Below are 19452 nucleotides of genomic sequence, written 5' to 3'. Positions count from 1 at the left end.
ATAAAAACGGCAACAGCAACCCTATGTGACACGTGTAAGTAGACATCTCACATATAAACACAAATTGTTTGATCCATACAGCTCACATTTTACCAATTGGCCTAGTGTGATTTATTTCTTTATTATTTTAAACTAATTTATTGGAACAGCAAGGGTATCAGATATATCAGGCTAAGATCTCTTTGTACCCACAGGATAAGAAGGTTAAGGAAAGGAGGTTAAGCTGTTTATTTCCTCAATGAAGGCAAATAACAAATGTGGCCTTGTAGTGACAGAGAGAGTAGTTGTTGCCAATTATTATGTACGAATATTGTAAATCACTATTTACATAAGTGCTCAATAGACATCAATTTACTTTTATTGTATGTGTTTGTGTGTTCAGCACACAATTTCTCTTTCATTCACAATTTAAATGTTGAAATTGTCCAAGCTCTATTTAGCTGAGCTGCCTTGAGGCCTTGCAAGTACTCTAATTTGCTTACCTTCTCAATAGGTGTATTTGCACATTGGTCTGGCAGTCTCCTCAATAATTTGCACCCTTTCTCACACAGCCAAATACACCCTACCACAATTGCTTTGACAACTGAACACATTTGCAGTAAAGACCTGCTTTTGTCTAGCATCACCTTAGTAACAAGCACGATGAAGTCAAAATTGGATATTGCAGCAATAATAGACCGGATTGCATACAAATAGATGGAGCAGTAGCATTTGTCAGGGTGACCAAAGACTGGCCAAACAAATGTCCACACCATCACAGGAAGATAAGATACATGGTGTTTGAGCTGAAAATTGTGAGTAAATGTCCTGTCAGTGAGGTGATAAAAGTGTTTGTTGACTTTTGTTTTGCCTGCTCCCCGTTCTCTGTTTTCTTCCAGCCTGGATAAGATTCTAGCTGCCATGACAATTGCTGCAAGAGGAACAATAAAGAGAGGTTTGCTCCAATTGTGGAAGGACTGGAGAACCACGACGCCCAGCAGCTGCAGGTTAGGAATTGCGCACAAAAAGCAGTTAACATCAATGTCTCATATTTATCACTGCCCTTTTATTAGATTCTTTTTTGAAGGAGAAAAGTTACCTTTATGGTTCAGTGGCCAATACAGTAACCATAGTCACTCTGTAGCATTGTTCTGACTGCTGTATTATTCTGTGGTACAGTACACATTTCAGGATGCCTTGTCTTGTCATGCACACTGATTCATACTTAAAAAGACTTAGTAGCAACTTTTAACAAAAGCAGGAGTTTTCCCATGTACAGTGGACAGAAATCTGGCACAGTCCAGTGTGATTCACGCAAATTATGTTGTGTCATGAAGATCACGCTTAATGCCAGGCAAAAATCAAATTGACAGTTGTGTCACTCTGTGGCCCACTGTACCCCAGCCTCAACTGTCTTCATACAGTGTTTTCTCTCATTTTCTTCCTGTCTTTAGTTCACTTGTAAACCCAACTGCACCTCTTGCACACGATGGGATGTGATCACCGGGCTATTGAAATGCAGCCGGAGCTCCATTGTCACTGCTTTAATCAAAAACACCTGCTTCTTTGAGCACCTCTATTGAACTTCCCATTCTTTTTGCAAAGAGCAGAAAAATGATAATAAAAAGCAGTAATAAAAAAGCAGAGATGTTGAGTTCCTCTAAGCTTTTTGTCACTTTTTCTCACATTTTCTCCTCCTCGCACTACCTTGCTCAATTTTCTCACATCTTACAAATACTTCCCCATGCTGCTGTCAAGTTGGGTCTCAGAGGACTCGTGAAAGGGCAACTAAAGCACCATACCTCTCTTAATTTTCAATAGTATTCTTCAGCAGCAGGAAAAACTATACGACAGCAATAAAACACAGCTTTAAACATGTTTTTGTGAAACCAAAAGCTGGGAATTACCTTAGGAATTACTTTTTTAACTGCGGGGATTGTGAAGTCATGAAGGAAAAGTCATGAAGGAAACTGATGAGGCGGGTGGTGGAAGCGAAAGTAGATATTCTTTTATTAGGAGGCTGTTGTTTTTCCTTAAATTTTGCCGTTAATGAAATGAAGCTCTGCTAATTGTGAAGTAAATTAAAATGCTTTGCTGATGCAGGGGTTCAAGGAAATTAATAGACTTTTTATCCAAAACCTGTGATGGGCTGTAGAACTAGACTTTGCTAATGTGATTAAAATGTGTTTTGCTGTAGTTCAGGCTATGCTTGTCTGCTGAGCACAGAGAAACTCAGCATTTCAACTTTAAAACCGTCCCAGGAGTGCCACTTTTAATTATGATGTTTGGTACACCCCTATGGCACCTCTGCAGCTCGCTAAACCTAACCCAGGTAATGCCCCCCCCCCCCAAAACAACCGCTTCCCACTCCATGTGACACATATATAGTACATGACTGAGGTATGTTCAAGGTGTTCAATCTATATGCAGGAGAAGAGAAAGAATTTTTCATGAGCACCATGGCACATACAAAATTTGGTGGAGATTTGGTCGAGTTTCTTTTATGTTTCTGGCCTCTGGTGGATAGAGTAAAATGTTTCAATGCAGAGATCTTGCCTATAGAGGCCCTCAAGCTTTTCTGGAACTGCCTGGCCTGGTGCCACATATATGAATAGAGGTGCATCCTTTACTGCAGCAAGCTTGTGCTTTCCAAAGGGAATATACAGTATCTTATATCTGTATTGCATAACAACATGCATTTTTCACCTCGCTATCACCTCGCTAACAAACGTTTGTTGTAGTGCTGCTACAAGTTTAAGGTAACAGTAAAACAGAATAATACTGTTCATTTCAGATAGCTTTTGTTCTGCCCTTCATCAGACATCAACTCAAAAAGCAGCAACATTTGACTGTAGTGCTCATTAAATATACTTAAAATTTTGTTTATTGAACAAAAGTGTGTTAAAAGGTTTAGGGGACAAAGCAAGACAACAAGTAAAAAGAAAGCTTTTCCTAGTGTAAATGCTGATGGCATTACATAGAAAGACGTGCATTTGTAGATTTGAGTGTTAGACTAAAAATTTAAACTCGAAAAATAATAAAACTGACCCAGGAAACCACACAGAATCAGCAGTGTTGTGGCGCTTATTAATCACATACAAGCCAACAGTACACAGTCAAGGTTTCAGAAGACAATGTCTCCTATCTTCCATGGGAATATTTCAGTCTGCTATCGATTGTCTGTCCAAGGAAAACTGTCTTATCCATGGCTTGCTCCCCTGAAACACCTTACTGCTCATTATAATTCATCACCGATGACTCTTATCCCCCCTCCACCCAACCCCCCACCACACGCGCACACACACGCCTTTTCCTTACCAATAAATCCATTAATAATGCACATCTATTCAGTAGACACACCAGATCTGTACATTCTACTATCCCTCTGCTCTCTCTCTCATTGTTGCACTCCCATTTCTGTAGTTTTTGTTTTGGAAAGGGAATATTAGAGCAAATAATGACTCAAAAGGGCATATTTATATTACAGAGACCAAAAAGAATTCACAATTAAATGGAATGATCTTGTATTGATATGTTTTGCAAGAAATGTCTCATTTGTTTTTCTGTCTTTTGTCTACTGCAAAGGTTGCTTGCATGCAGCTGATCAATGCCCTGGTCACTTCCCCTGATGACCTGGACTTTCGGATACACCTACGTAATGAGTTCCTAAGATGTGGCCTCAAGAAGATCCTACCTGTGAGTTATCAAACTATCAGGCCCAACATGGTTAGACTATGCACATGAATAAAAAATGAAATTCTGTCAAGAGTGTATTGCTTTGGTAATTCTGTTAGAACCGCTTGCCTGTTTTAGACTCTGACTACATTCTCCACCTAGCAGATTTTTAGCCTTACATCAAACACATTTCAGCACATTATTTGACTGTAGTTAACAAATAGCCAAACAGCATTTTCAGTCATGCAGCACTTTCAAAATGTTATGAATATTTAATGCAATTTTGTTAAACAATGAGGCATTCAAACCAAATAATCCAGGTGTAAAAGGAATTCCTCCTCACAAGATTTGAGAACAGTAATGAGTTAGTTAGTGACCTCAAATCACAAAGGCTGGACCTGTCACATAACACAAATAATATTAAAAAGAAATTTTGTTAATGTTGTTGTTATTTTTAACTCAGTTAGTTATGGTACTACTAGTAGTGGTATAACTAGTAGTAGGAGTAGTTGTAGCAGCTTGTGTCAAGTGTTATGCAGTGCTGGCACCTTATCACACGGGTCATCCTGGCATCATTATCAGCAAGCCTACACACCAAGCGAAGGAAAACGAGCTCCAGCTCATCATTCAAGCTCTCATTTGTAGCGAGTGGGGTGAACGTGTCACAGAGCCAGTTGTTAATAAGTCATCCCAGCTGCTCCTGTTGATTATTGCTGTCATTACTTTAATTATCTTCAGTTCTGCCCCCTGATATGAAAGAGTCTCAATGTACAGCCATTTATGAATGCCACATTCACCGCTTTTTAATTCCGACATTCAAACTGACAGTCTTTCATCTAATTATGAGTTATGCTCAGGAGTCAGCGTAGCTGTTGGCAAAGAAAAAGTGAACACTGAAAAAGAAAGCACCATTTGTTTTGTTCTTATAGTCCTTGACACATGTATTTGCCCCCACCCCCCACCCTACCGTGCACCTCCCTCCGAACCACGGTCGCTTAAGACAGATGGTGCACCCAAAAAACGGGTGATTGATACCTGCAGAAATTGGGTTACATTTTGCTCTGTCTCCATCTGTAATCTCCACTGCCAGTGATTCATAGAGAAGTGGTAAAGAGCACTGCCATAGCCCCTCGTGGCTGGAACAGGTGTGCAGGAATAGTTACTGTGTGGAAAACCTAGTGAGAGGGTTCAGGTCGTCTCAGTTCCCAGTTCTTTGTACAGCTGGAACAGGGAAACTAATATTCTAGTATTACAGTTTTATAATAGGCCTGATTTATAATGAGATATAAAAGTGTGATAAGATTCAACAATACAAATACTTGAGTAATATATTATTACAAGTTATATCTAAATTATTCCTGCAGATGCTACATCTGTTTATCATAATAACATTGCAACTATCTTCTCTGTGTAACTCAATCTAGGAGCTAAAAGAGACAGAGGAGCTAGACATACAGCTGAAGGTGTTCAATGAGAACAAGGAGGAGGACTCTATTGAACTCTCCCATCGCCTGGATGACATCCGTGCTGAGATGGAATATCCTTTTGTCCTCCCTCTCTGTGAATATACAGATGACAATACCTGCAGAGCTATAAGTGAGAGATGATGTGTATTGTGGGTTTGGTCAAGCTTTACACGCTAAAGCCCCTCATGGGTTGATTCATTAGAGAAGGATTTGAGGAGGCTGAGCACAATATCCAGCTCCATCTCTGACCAGGTATACTTGGTAAATAACCCTGTCATCTTAACCTCCCACCTCTTCACTCTTCTTTTATTTACTCTTCTCCTCCTCTCCACATCACTTTTTGTCCTTTGTCTGTTAGTACTGGGTTAAGTACTTACTGTTGTAAGACTCAAGAGGATGATATCAAATAGACATATGCTTTCCTTTTCTTACCATTTACTGCACAATTAAACTGTAGACAATTAAACATTTTTATGTGTAGGCATATTATATTGCCAAGGTTTCTTCTGTTCAAGTATTATCACTCCTTGTCTTTCTGTTGCATTTTAGAAATGCGACTTTTCTCCTCCAGCTCTGTCTATTTAACTCCTAACATGCAGAGAAGAAGTTGATAAGGTGAGCAGTAATTTAGTCGAGAGTTGGAAACTTCTTCAAGCATCCTAGAGAAGAACCCTTTAATAATTCACAAATCTTCTCTAAGGCTATGTATGAGTGGCTGACATTGTGAGCAGACAAACCCGACGCTGACATTGTTATGCAGATGTTCATTCCCACAACCTTTTTCTTCCACCAAATCCCACAGTTCTAGTACTGGCACAACGTGCTGCTGTGAGTGACGGTTTCTGTTGACACATGTAGGTGAGGGGAGAAGGCTGTGTATGTGTGTGCACGCAGAGACAAAAGTGCACCTGGATTAATGATGTGCTTGAGCAGGTTCACAAATGAGAAGGCCCAATGTTTGTTTCCAAGGACAATGTGGTATTGATCTGTGAGCTCTGAGCATGATTCGAATGCCCAGGCTACACTTTGTCCCCTTGCCTGCATAGCACACACACAGTTACGCACACATATCACACACTCACACACACCACACACACACACACACACACACAACACACATATATCAGGCAGGTAGGACTTTTACTACCTGAGCATTGCATATGTGTCTTGTTTCTCCCAGCAGTTTCATGAATATTAACCTTGAGAGTCTCCTCTGTGTCCGGCCCAGGTCTAGGTGCCGAGGAGGTGACTCCAGGCCACTAATAAATATTAATGGGCTGTGCAATGGTGATTGATTGACCCCACCATTGAGTGGCCTACGTCACACTTGACTGCCACTCATGTTTATTCATTATTTGGAGAGGGAGTGTAAAGACAGAGAGAGACACAGAGCGAGAAAGATAGCATAGAAGGGGGTGTCATCGAATGGATTGGCATTCCACATTAGGTTTATGTCTGCAGCTTAGTGATAGATGAAGCTAGTTGGATACTTTCCCAGCCTGAGCCCCTTCTCATGTCCTCTCAAATACTGCTGTGGTGAGGCTATAATTGAATCTCACAGGATTGGTAATTCTCTCAGGCTTCATACTCAGCTAATACAAGGGAGGGAAATGATACTGCAGAGGAGCCTGTATTCCCATCCCTCTCTCCTCTCAAAAAAAATTATATGGGATAGGAGTTTAATTACAGACATTGTTGAAACTAATAGGAAAAGTGTCAAACAGTATTTAAAAGAATTGATCTTCCCCAATTGCAGCGGCTACAGATTGTTTTGTATTGGATGATAGTATTGGAAATGGAGAATGCAGTTAAATGCTGTTTTTTTATTGGGGAAATAAATTGAATCTGACATTGATACTCTCTTACAGAGTCATCCTTCGTTAGCTGTTGATGAAATCTGACAAATAATATTGACAAAATATTCAGATTAACCTTTGAAAACGTGTTAGTTGGGCCCCTCTAATCGGTCATGTTTTGGATCTGTAACATTAGTATATCCATGAAATCATCTATTATAACACATTAAAGTAGTAGAAATATTACTGTTGCTCTGTTGAGTGTTAATTTGGCTCAGTTACCTGAACATCATAAAAAAATCAGACCAGACATCTGAAAAATTTGGGACAGTTCCAAATTATGAGCAGTGGTCCTGAATCCTGTCTTGTGTGTCCTGAAAATTATGCTAAACTTGAGTTTTGATTAGTTATAGCCTAATAAAACATTAAATACTGACTGTTGTGAAACATAAGTTTGGTGTTGCCCACAGATGGGCACTGTTCTGGCTCTCCACTGGCTGCAGCAGTGACTGCACAGTCTCTTGGACATTGTGTCAACAACATTGTTATAGCCACAAAGTAACACAGGTGCAAGTTCTTTTGTAGTGTAGATGAACCTCGTGGAAGTTGCAGTCGCAAGGACAGGGGAAGTGTAGCTGCAGGCAGCCACGGAGAAGGATAGGTTTGACATGCTAATTACACAGACAGCTGTGACAATCGTGTGTGTTTCCCAAATGTCAGACAGTTGACTTCATGAACAAAATTGAACAAACATCAATTTGAGCGTTGAGTTTTGACATTGACATGTTTTACTACAGATATACTACGTTGATACTGATTGTAATGTACTGGAGGTCACACCCACCCCCAACTCCCCCGTCCCGAATTTCACCTGTTCTCATCTCTGCAAGTTTCTCCCTAGTCTTCTTTTCTCTGCATGTGTGCACATATCTGAGAACCTTTTTCTACTCTTTCAAACAAGATGAGGCTCCATGGGGAAATCCTCCTTTCTCAAGCAAAGTTAAATAGTCTCCAAATCATTCATTTTCCTGGGATCTTTACTTGTTAGAACTACACTTTTAGGAAACTATTAAAAGTTTGAGAAACACAAATTACAATATTTTTTTTTAAATGTACTACAAATCAACAGTTAACATAATGTAATTTTGAAATATGTTTCAATGCTTACCTTTACTGTGTGTTATATACGTAGTTCTCGCATTATTTTTGAAAGCCATCAATGTTTCCTACTGGGGAAAGCTAACGTAAGACACATAATCAATACCTTTTGCAAATTTAATAACATGAATTTTCACTCCTGAGTACATGTCAGTTTCAATCTGAGAACTGAATCTCAGCTATATTTTGGCCTGCGAATGATCAGCTCCCCATCATTCTTGCCTTAAACATTCAAATGTAATGAATTTTCTCTATTCTAGTGAGTGACAGGTAAACCAGAAGGAGCGTTCTTTATTGCCAATGCCTGTCCTCAACTTAGCTATTTTCCACTGTTGTAGCTCCCCTGAGAGAAAGTGGATAAGAGGAATCACATCTCCGTTTGCTTTGCACAATGATGGCTGTCAGAAAACCTTGAGGTGAGGAACTGGGGGAAATAAATAAGTAATTATAAAGAAAAGAAGTACTAATAAAATTTTAAATGTTTACAAGGAATTGAATGCACCTGAATAATGAACTGAAATGTGGTGTTTTCTCAAGAAGTTAACCTTAACTGTTAAATGGATTAACTTAGAAACCTAAAAAGTAAGACTGTCATAGAGTTGTTTTCCTTAACCTTGCTTCTGTACTGATATGAGTGAAGTGTACCATCTCCTGTCGAATATGGTGAAAGACACTGGCTCAGAGCCCTACTTCCTGTCAATTCTTCAGCACCTATTGCTCATCAGGAATGACTATTACATCAGGTAAGTTCTGTGTGATTTTTACATACCACAGTCTTTTTATTGACTTATGCCCTTGTGGTGCTCTACTGTATGTCAATGCTTAGATAGTCTTGGGATTTGCTTGTCTGTTTGTTTGTCTTTGACCAACATATCTTGAAAAGTAAAATCTAGGTTGAAATTTATGTACTTTTATCATCCCAAAAGTAAGAGACCCATTGATTTTTAAAAGTCAAACTTAAAATACCTTTATATTAGTGTAACTTTTGTGTCATTTAACTACAACTCTATCAACTGTATTAGCTCGCCTCTGTTATTCATTAATTCAACTTGATTTTCACAAGCTGTGTGGTGATAAAGAGTCTTGCAGTCAGATGAAACATAAACCACCCACAAACTTAAACATAAAATATATAACAATTAAATACATAAAATTGGTAAAATTACACACTGCATCTTCTATTTGGAGGAATTGCTTCATTAACCACTGTTGAACCTCTGGTCACACCCAGCATTGCTGGTGGGGAGGTCAGGTGTTGTCTGTAGTTCTTGTGAAGACAGCATTTCACAGCAGTGCAGTGTGAAAAAGGAACATGTAGTCAGCACTACAAAGATTATTAGTCTGGGTGCACTAACTCTTTTTGTACACTTTCTTTGTCTACGAACACTGGAAGTAACAACAGACAAATTGTTAGAGTAAGGACAATATTGTGTATTTTGAAATTATTAAGTAAATTTAAACCGTTGGGTTAGCTTTCCATTTTGCCTTTGTAGAGCAAATATGTCAGTCACTGGGCAGGAAGGCCGCCGCTCCTCTGAATGGAATGACACTGATGAATTCAGTGCTGTGTCAGACCTTTTTTCAGAAATAAGAAAGTAGGAAGATGAAGGGAGGATGAGAGGAACAAGATGAATTTACCATAGACAAGTTGCTATTCCCTTGGCGTTATGAATAATGTATTCCTCATCTATTTGGAGAAAGTGAGAAATAGAATTCACATTAACCAGCTAGTATAGCCACGTCCACCTCAGCTCCAATGTCCATGTACCCTTCTGTAAGCCAGCAATAAGAAGGGATCTGTGCTGATGCTCTTAAAAAAATAAATAAACTGATGGTCTTTTTAAAGATATGTTTTAGAAATATTTTTTTTTCTCCAGCCTCCTTCACAAAAGCAAGGGCATACCCACACACACACTCACAAACATTAGCGCCAGACATTCTGATTAAGGCATTTTATTCCCAATACATCACAGCTGTGTGAGTTAGGATGATGGAAGATGCAGTACTACAGTACATGCAGCTATTTCCAATAGATACTATCTATCTTTTTCCAGTCTTCACCCTTAAAGTTTCTATCTTTTCATGTTGTAGTCAAAATTTGGTGAATGTAAATGATTTGGTGTATATCTATAATATTTTGCCAACTTGAAACAAAAACAAAAATAGGCATGTCAGGGAATGCGTGGTAGCAATGCAGGTTAGGTAGGTTGTATAAATGTGTGACATTCTTTGGCTTTGTGATCAAAAGGATGCAGGTGTGCTCATAATATTCTATCTAAAGTAAAGGATTAAGTTGTTTTCATCGTAGTGTGAATTGGAATCGATAACACTAGTGGTGCCTTGATTCATGTGTCAAATAATAATCTACATTCAATGATAATTAATTCAATAATATAATTAGTATTCTAATAATATGAAGGTCTGCAGTGGGCAAACTGTTGAAGTGCTCTGTCTACTGTCATTCCTCCTAACACAACATTAGTTGTTGCTCTCCCCTTCAGGGCTTGGTTTATTTTTGATAATTAATCTCTCACTGCAAGCCTAATGAATGGGAGCACATCAAACCCACCCAGTAAATATAGAGCAGATCTGCTCTTTTGGAGCCTGGTGATATGGGGATTACACTGGTTATGTGGAGCAGAGCTGGATCAAGTGGCTGGGGCTGTGCTGAACTGCAAGCTATCATTGGAAGAAATGAAGGTGCCAAAGTAAAAGAAGAGGTGGGGAATGATGCAGGGGACATATGCTAGCTTCTGGAGCCCAGCCCTGCCCACTGTGGAGGGGCCTGACAGTTCTGGGTCACTCTCTCCGTCTCTAGTTATCTCCACCCAGCCCCTATCTGCTTGGTGGTGGCGGAGGATGGAGGACGCAGGGAAAATAGGGCGGCTTATTGAGATAATAATGTGGTGTACATTGGTGACAGTTGTAAGCCGAGTGCCACAGCGCTTAAGCCATGCAGGGCGATGTGTGAGCTTTTGCTAGCTTGTTCCAATCATGAGTGGGCGAATCCGCCAGCTCAAGCTTAATGTATGGTATTTCATGCTTTCAAAACAGTGCACCTAAATGCTGATTTATTCTTATTTGCTTTGGCTCAGATTTTTGTGTTCTTTCATATTTCTGTTCATAACATGATATGGCCTGTCCACCCACAAGGTACCAACAGAACATAGCCTTTGAATTTATGGGCAACAGTTTGGAGTCAAAGCCTCGAAAATAAACTTCTTTCTATTTAATGTTGTTAATAACAAGATGCTGTTCATCACGTTCCTTTTTATTTTGACACACACTTAAGATATGTGCTTTTTTGGTATTACACAAAATGAAACATCCTGACAACAGACACTTTGTTCACAGCTCTCTCAGCTCAAATCAAGTGTTACATTTTAGTAACATTAGTGCTCCTTCCCCTTAATGCTTAATGCTTTCATGCCGAGCCTTCAGACCGGCAGGCTTTGATCAGACTGTGAGTTCCTTATCTGCATCGGAGTTGTCATAAGATCTTCTCTGAATTTAACTTATTTTCAAACAAATCTAGTGGACAATATCAAGAAGCTAAAAGGCCATAAAGCTACAGCATATCTGCCATACAGTGATTTATGGAACTTCCAGTCTTCTTCTTTTTCTAAAATACAGGATTCCTATGCAGATTGAAAAAGTATGGGATTGTATATAAATAATTTGCAGGTCTGGATAAGTATGGGAAAAAGAAAAACTGAATTGTCCCTAGCAATTATTTTGATCAAAAAATGCTTGTGTTTAGTCAGTGTATTTGAGTATTAGAGTTACTGTTAGAAACAAACAATAGTTATCTGATATTTTGAAAATTAATTCACATATGAGAAAAAAAGTTATATTAGAATAGGTTTCGAGTCATATGTGCATGTCTTGGTATACCTGCAGTCTCCAGTTACTTAGACTTGTAAAACGTTAGATTGCGTCTTTCCTCTGACCGGTAGTGCTGTGTCGCCGCTGTCTCGGCATCTCTCTTTCTTAGAGCCACTTTTGCTCTGTTTGGGACTGTCTCACTACTCCAGAATGTTTCCTACTGAAGCGGCCGCACTTTATCAGTGGTGATGGAGTTAGCATTTGTGGTGAAATGTATGCCTGATCAGAAATCTTTTCTATTTGTTTCGGTGTTCCACCCCCGATGAAGCACAGCTCACTTGTCTCATCCAGTACAGTCCCAAACGGTTCTGTGTCAGTCAGATGGTCTGAAGGGGATACAACCATATCAGTAGAGCAATAACGTAGGCTAATGGACAGCAGTGTATAGGGCGGGTGGATAAAAAAAATATGACTTTATTCTGATTAAACAACGACTTTATTCTTATAATAATATGATTTTTTTCTCGCTATTATGAATTTATTCTTAAAATGTCAGTAAACACAGATATGTGGGATAGATTCTGAATGTCCAAAAGTTGAACAGAAAACTTGATGAAACACAGGGGCTATTTAAGTTTAGGGGGGTTTGTAAACTAAAATTTTTGTTCATGTGAATATGTGCCAAATGCTCATTTAAAGAGGTTACTTCCCCAAACAAGAGACACAAAAGCAGAGGGAAGACTAAATCATGTGTGTTGACTCATCTGGGATGGTATCAAATGAGAAAAGCCAATCTGCTGGGGAATACATATTTGAAAGCAATACAGAATGCCTGAGAGCCTTATCCATTTTATATATATATATTATATATATATGTGTGTATATATATATATATATAAATATATGGACCCTCAAACCCCCCATCTTACTATGTATGCCCTCCAATGTTGAAATTAAACCAGAAACTTGCAAAATAAAGAATAAAAAAAAGATCATGCAAGCAGTGTGTGCAGCCAAAATGTTTACCACTGTGTGAGAAAGCGCGGGCCAGAGCCAGCTTGATGTCTTTAAAAGCAAGTATGTCGTTCGACAGAAGACACTCCTGCGCAGAGCTGTCTCTACACCATACTGTCAATGCTCCACACCTGTGTGTCACATCCTGCAAACAGTTTTGCCCCAAGCACCTTATAACTGTACCAAATTTTGACATCTGAAACCAAATTAGTTTAAAAGAAAATTCAGCAATATCAAAAATAAACAAATACATAGCCTGTCTGAACATTTATGAGATTTACATTGATGTAGACATCAGAAAAGTAAACAGTCTATCTTAGGAAATCGTAAGGAAAGCATGCCTTTATGGCTGCGATCATTGTCTTTTTCAGGGACACAGTGTGCACAGATTTAAGTTTTTTATTTTTAAAAGAGACAAAAACATATGTGGGGGACAATAATATAATATTATATATTGAAAATAATACAATTATATATAGCACAGAGTAATTTACTTCCTCTTTGGGCAACAGATATTTGACAAGGGAACACCTCCAACTTTCTGTGTAGGAATGTGGACACAATGGTTTGTTGTTAATTAATATACATGATATACAGTGCCTAGCTACAATATTCTGTCAAGACTTTGGAAACATAATAACATACAGAGTCAGAATGTAACATACATGTTAACAGTGCGAGTTTAAAACAATTTATTTATATAATAAACATCTAGCTCTTTGTACTCAGATGTCAAGTATGGTGTGAAAAATTTATAATAAAGTCTGGAAATTGAAGTCTGGAAAGGTGTAGAATATTGAAATGGTAAATGTGTAAGAACCCTGAAAATAATAATAACATTTCTGGAAATTGAATGAACATCAGCTTCCCCCAGAAGGCTGTTGCATTCTGTTGTGCTTTGGGACTCATAGAAGAACTTAGCTTCTACTATCACTACTATAAAGGAGATGAAAGGAGTTGATGTGATTATTGAATCAGAATGCTAACCCTACCCTAGCTGCTGATACTGTATTCCTCCCTCTAGTAATGTATTCATCCCTCTCCACCCCTATTCCAGATTTCATAGTGCCATAACAGAATTGCCCAACTGTTCACACAAACTGCAACAATGAGTTGGTCACATCCACTTGCGCATGGATTTTGCGCTTGTGATTGTTGTTATTCCTAGTTTAGGGAATTGTTCTTTTAAAAATTTTATGCGGCCATTATTGATGACCATCATTTAGGTTCAGTTCCCCATATCTGGTACCTCAGTTCAAATCTCAACTTCAAATTTACATGAATAAATGGAGCTTGAATCATTGGAGGAATAAAAGCTGCTTTCTTGCGAATTTAAACATCAACTTCTGGTGAATGTCATGCTTAGAAAATAATTATTTCTCAGTTTGGAGCTGAGCTTAAGCTGCCATTGTATTTGCTAAATGTCACTTGCAATTAAAGTTGATAATGTTACTGAGAAAGGTCATATACCAACCTGTGTGGCAGAATGGGAGTCTCAGGCTGATTCACTCACCCAGCTCGACAACACCAAGCACTCAGTCACACTCCTAACTGGCTGACATGTTTTTCTGGTCATTGTGCTTTCAATTACACACATTACACTGATTAGATTTACATTTCAGTTTTTATGGTTGCTCTAATTGGCAAAGATGATTGCAAATTAGGCAGGAGGGCAAGCGTAGCCTTGGCTACCGTCTGTCACCTTGAAATGGACAGACTAACACAGGCTTGGGTTCTGTGTGCCCATTAATCTACTAATTTCATGATCGGGGTGAAGCAAGTGATCAAATTTAATAGGTTGCCTATTTTCTGCAGCAGCACCCTTTTTGACATGGCATTTTGTGACCTCTAGCTTTGATAAGGGAATCGTTTGTGCTTAATTAGCCCTGTAGAGTTTGTGTCAGTCACATCACTGTGGCATGTGTAATTGTTCTGCTTTATGTTTTCTGAACCCTCAGGCCTCAGTATTACAAGGTGATAGAAGAATGCGTGTCTCAGGTGGTCCTGCATCGCAATGGAATGGACCCTGACTTTGGCTACAGTAAAAGACTAGACGTGGACTTCACCCATCTGATTGGTACCTTATTAACTGCTTCATATTTACTCATCGTCATAGTCATTAATTTAACGTGTGCTGGCAAAAGTCTAAAATGTGTAAAACAAGCCTTCAAGACGTGTAATTGAGATCCTAATAAGCCGAAATCATCCTCAAGATTTTTTTTTCTTTTTAAACTATGTGCTGCAGGCGGCATATCATGGATGTTGCTAAACATGTTCTGATACCTCACAGTCATTCTCATTATCCTTCTGAGATTCTTCTGACAAACACATGCAGTGGCTTGACATATAAGTTGGGGTCATCTAATTATTGATGAATAGTACATTATATCTGGGAAAATGAATTCAGTTAATTTTAAGTGCCATTTTCTGCAGCTAGGGTATTTGTCAGCCGTGGAATACTAGAGAAAATATCAATTTGCAGTGCATCACTAATGGAGCACTTTTTTATAAACAGAGAAAAGAAAGAAATGACACCACTTTCTCTTACTGTGGTGTCACTAACAGTTCTGTGACTTGCTAACAAAGGGTCATTAAAAGTTTCTAAACCTATCCGCAGAGGACTGATACGGTATTGAATAAGTTTTCTCACTCACTTTACTAAGATTTAATCAGATGGTAAACTTTCAGCGACATGTGTTTTGTTAAATTCACACAAAAGACATGTGGAATTAGATGCCACATCCACATGGGCTTTTGAAAGGTGTCTTTCCACCCTTTATTCTGTTGTATTATTTTTCACATTAGGGGGTCTCTTCCAAATAACAATTATTTTTCAAAGGGAAAAATGGTTTTGTGTGATGTGTGATCTAACAATAATTTACACTCACAACTTACACATACACTGTCTTTCAGATGATTCAGCTACTGGACAATTGTAAAATATGTTTTATGTGTTTGTAAAGACATTATATACAAAAAAAAATACATAAAACTACACACAAAATATCTGGAAAAGAAGAAGTAGAATGTGCAAAAACTTACACTTGTACTTTAGGCTCTGACTGATTAAATCTTTTTCAAGAAACACCTTTAAGCAACAGATAACAACTCAGAATTTTAGGTGATGATTCCTGCTGTTTAAGGACACCTTTGACAGTGAGAGTTGGGTGATGAGGAGAGCATGACCCAAGAGTTGCACGGTGTGACTGGTTTCAACATATGTGTGGCAGTCATTGAACACATCATGAAAACACTTTATCCACTCTTGTCCTTTCTTCACGACAGTAACACAGCTGCTGCATCAGTCGCCATTGCTGCCCATTTTGCACTTTGCCTTCTGTTTTCCCAGAGCACACATTTTATTCTTATTCTTATTTTTAATGATTTTTGCATTTCATCACAAGCATCAAATTTATACAACCTTTACTGGGAGACATTATGAATGACCACTAAAGAAATGTTGTAACTCATCTGAAAATACAGTATATATTTTTAAATAGTATGCAATCAAACCTTGAAGTTAAATTACTTTGATATACAGGAAGGACTGGGTTTCCTTCTTGAAACACTCTTTAGCATTTTTAGGTGTGCTGAAACGCATAAAAATGATTTATGCCAATTTTTAAACCATCTTCAGTTGAAAACATACTTTTCAAGAAATCAGTCAGCATTCAAGAGATCATATGAATTCTTACATACTTTGAGAAACAAGACCCATGTCTAATTGTAAATCTCACTTAGAGAGCTAATGATGCACATCTCACCTGGAAGATACCTTTGAAGTATCTTGTGGCTATGGCTGTCTTGTCTTTCAGATCAGTGTGTGGATAAATCCAAAGTTGAAGAGAGTGAGCAGAAGGCTGCAGAGTACTCGAAAAAGGTGAGACATTAATCACTCCAACATCCCCCTTGGTTGGCCGGCTCCCATCAGGAAAGTTTTTTCTTCCTCAGAGCTCCCAGACAAGCTATTGATTTTCCATGCCCTGATCAATACCTGGCTGTGACGCTACATGATCCGTATCAGCATTACAAGAATCAGTGCCGATGTTCTGATGTATACTTATTTGTGCACAGTGCCGGGGCAGAGTTAAGTTATGTGCAAGCTCTTTTGATACAGTTCTGCATTTTAAACTGGCCCTTTAAGGGGTTTTCTCTTTCTCTTTTCCTTTTCATGTAATTAAATTGATTATTATTTCTGTAATTGATTAATTTATATAATAATATTTTTAATATATTTCAGAGAAATAAAATGACCTCATAAAAAAAAATCTTACCTCCAGCATATTATGTATAGTATTTAGATATGTATTAAGATGCCCCACTGCCACTGTTGGGGGACACCAAGGGGTTCCTGGGTATGTTTTTTCTTAAGAGTTCTGTCCCACCAGCCGACCGTGTACCCTGCTGGGACAGTGAAATCATTGTAGCGACATGGCTTGGTTTCTGCAAAGGTTAGATCCATCAACATACATGAAAGCTAGGCCCGAAACTAAGACAAAGGACAACAGGGCTCAAGGGCCATGGGAGCTATGAATAGAAATCGGCCAGAGAGTGTAAGACAGTGTGTTTTGGTGTCTGGTGATGTGCCCCGTGGCCATTCTCTGGAGACACTGTGCCGCTCACCAACGTGTGTGTTTGTGTGTGTTTATATCTGTGTACATGTGTTTTTTATGTGCACATAGACATTTTTGTATCTCTTTTCTTGCAGTTTGATGAGGAGTTCAGTGCGCGGCAGGAGGCCCAGGCCGAGTGTCAAAAGAAGGAAGAGAAAATCAAAGAGCTGGAGGGAAAGATTCAGGCCCTGGAGTCCCAGGTAAATCCATAAAGTGAAATCCCGCTACTCTGCAAAACAGTGTTCCATTCCCCCAGAGATCTTTTATTTTGTATGTTTTCCAAAAAAACATTAAAAAGAAGATAAAACAAATCTAATATCCAGAAGCCCTTCTAATCAGTTTTCTAACTAAAAAACATCTCAAAACTATATAAAAATGTTTGTCTTAAGATCATAGCGCCACTAGAAAAAGGGCTGATTTGGTCAGAAGGATACCTTTCCACCCCACTTACAGATGTGCTGCTGCTGTAAGTGCGAGTTATCATCCATGCAAGAACATTTGATTTAATAAAGGGTCAATCTCCTTCTTAAGTTGTAGCTCTTTTTATGGGCAAATTGCTCTATTGAAGCTTTTCCTATGTAATTCTATCATCACAGAGATGGATTGCACTCCTTTTCCTGGCCTCTACATCATTTCTTCCCAGGCAAACCCCTCCATTTTGAGCACAGAAAATTACTGCTATTTCCCCCTTAACCCAATTTCAAACACTTTAGTACTGCCTTGGGACAAAAGGGCAGGTTGCCTCCCTGCTTAGGGAATTTAATATAAACCTGCATTGAAAGATGGTATAGCTACATTTATATCACAGATCGCTCTTTCTTTCAAACATTCATCTCTGGTTGCCTATGTTGACACTCCCCGTCTGATAAACTGCACCTGCATATATGGTCCAAGCATAACTGGGAGTTTTCTCAGTTGGAACATACTTTTACTTCAGTCCTCTAGGTAGCATTCTTAGGTCCACAACAAATGCTGTTATGTAGCACAGGCTTTGGTTGTTGTCCTGGCCTAGGTCACACCGTGTTGTTCTTCTTAAAACTGGTCATGGTTGAGTGCTGGGTCACCACTTGTTACCTGCATTTGTCCCCAAACTGGTTCATCACTCTATTTATGATTACTGCCTGCCTATTTTAATGAGACCATCATCATCTAAAGCTCCTCTCCGCCTGCTCGCCCCTTTTTCTCCCTTGCTCTCTTCCACCTTCTCTCAGAAATGAATGCACCAGGCTGTTACCTTTGCTTGCCCTCTTTCCCTTTTTTGGGCTTTTTATGTTGTGTATCCAAGTGTTTTCTTTCCTATAACACCACCCCCCCTCCCCTGACAGGCCTCAGTCTTTTGAAGACTGACTGACTGGTGCATTAACAGGTAGTGTAGAGCAGAGAAGCCCTGGAGAGTCAAGCCCTCTCTTCCTCCGTTTGTCTGAATGCTTCTTCAAAGAGCGGTTACTGCTGAAGACTCGTACATCACCAGATATTAACCTCAGCAGGGAAACATGTTTGGCACAAACGTGCATGAATGTTTAGAATATCCCCTATATATACAGGTGCTGGTCAGATAATTAGAATATCATCAAAAAGTTGATTTATTTCAGTAATTCCATTCAAAAAGTGAAACTTGGATATTATATTCATTCATTACACACAGACTATATGTTTCAAATGTTTATTTCATTTAATTGTGATGATTAAAACTGTCAACTAATGAAAATCCCAAATTCAGTATCTCTGAAAATTAGAATATTACTTAAGACCAATACAAACAAAGGATTTTTAGAAATGGTGGCCTACTGAAAAGTATGAACATGAAAAATATGAGCATGTACAGCACTCAATACTTAGTTGGGGCTCCTTTTGCCTGAATTACTGCAGCAATGCGGCGTGGCATAGAGTCAATCAGACTGTGGCACTGCTCAGGTGTTATGAGAG

At 38.8% G+C, this 19452-nt stretch overlaps 1 protein-coding gene across 1 annotated transcript in view; it reads left to right on the top strand.

Annotated features, from left to right (window-relative positions):
* diaph2 (diaphanous-related formin 2) overlaps positions 1 to 19452 on the top strand; it is a 434333-nt gene that overhangs the window by 138999 nt on the left and 275882 nt on the right. Inside the window, exons 14-16 of the mRNA XM_038699417.1 lie at positions 14872 to 14990; positions 16729 to 16793; positions 17622 to 17726. Of these exons, the coding sequence (XP_038555345.1) occupies positions 14872 to 14990; positions 16729 to 16793; positions 17622 to 17726 (289 nt within the window). The remainder of the gene's footprint in view (positions 1 to 14871; positions 14991 to 16728; positions 16794 to 17621; positions 17727 to 19452) is intronic.

Source organism: Micropterus salmoides, unplaced genomic scaffold (genome assembly GCF_014851395.1).
Source record: "Micropterus salmoides isolate LMB-PRFRI ecotype aquatic unplaced genomic scaffold, ASM1485139v1 Ms_hic_scaffold_5, whole genome shotgun sequence".
NCBI lineage: Eukaryota > Metazoa > Chordata > Actinopteri > Centrarchiformes > Centrarchidae > Micropterus > Micropterus salmoides.
This window is presented reverse-complemented; position numbering and strand designations above follow the sequence as displayed.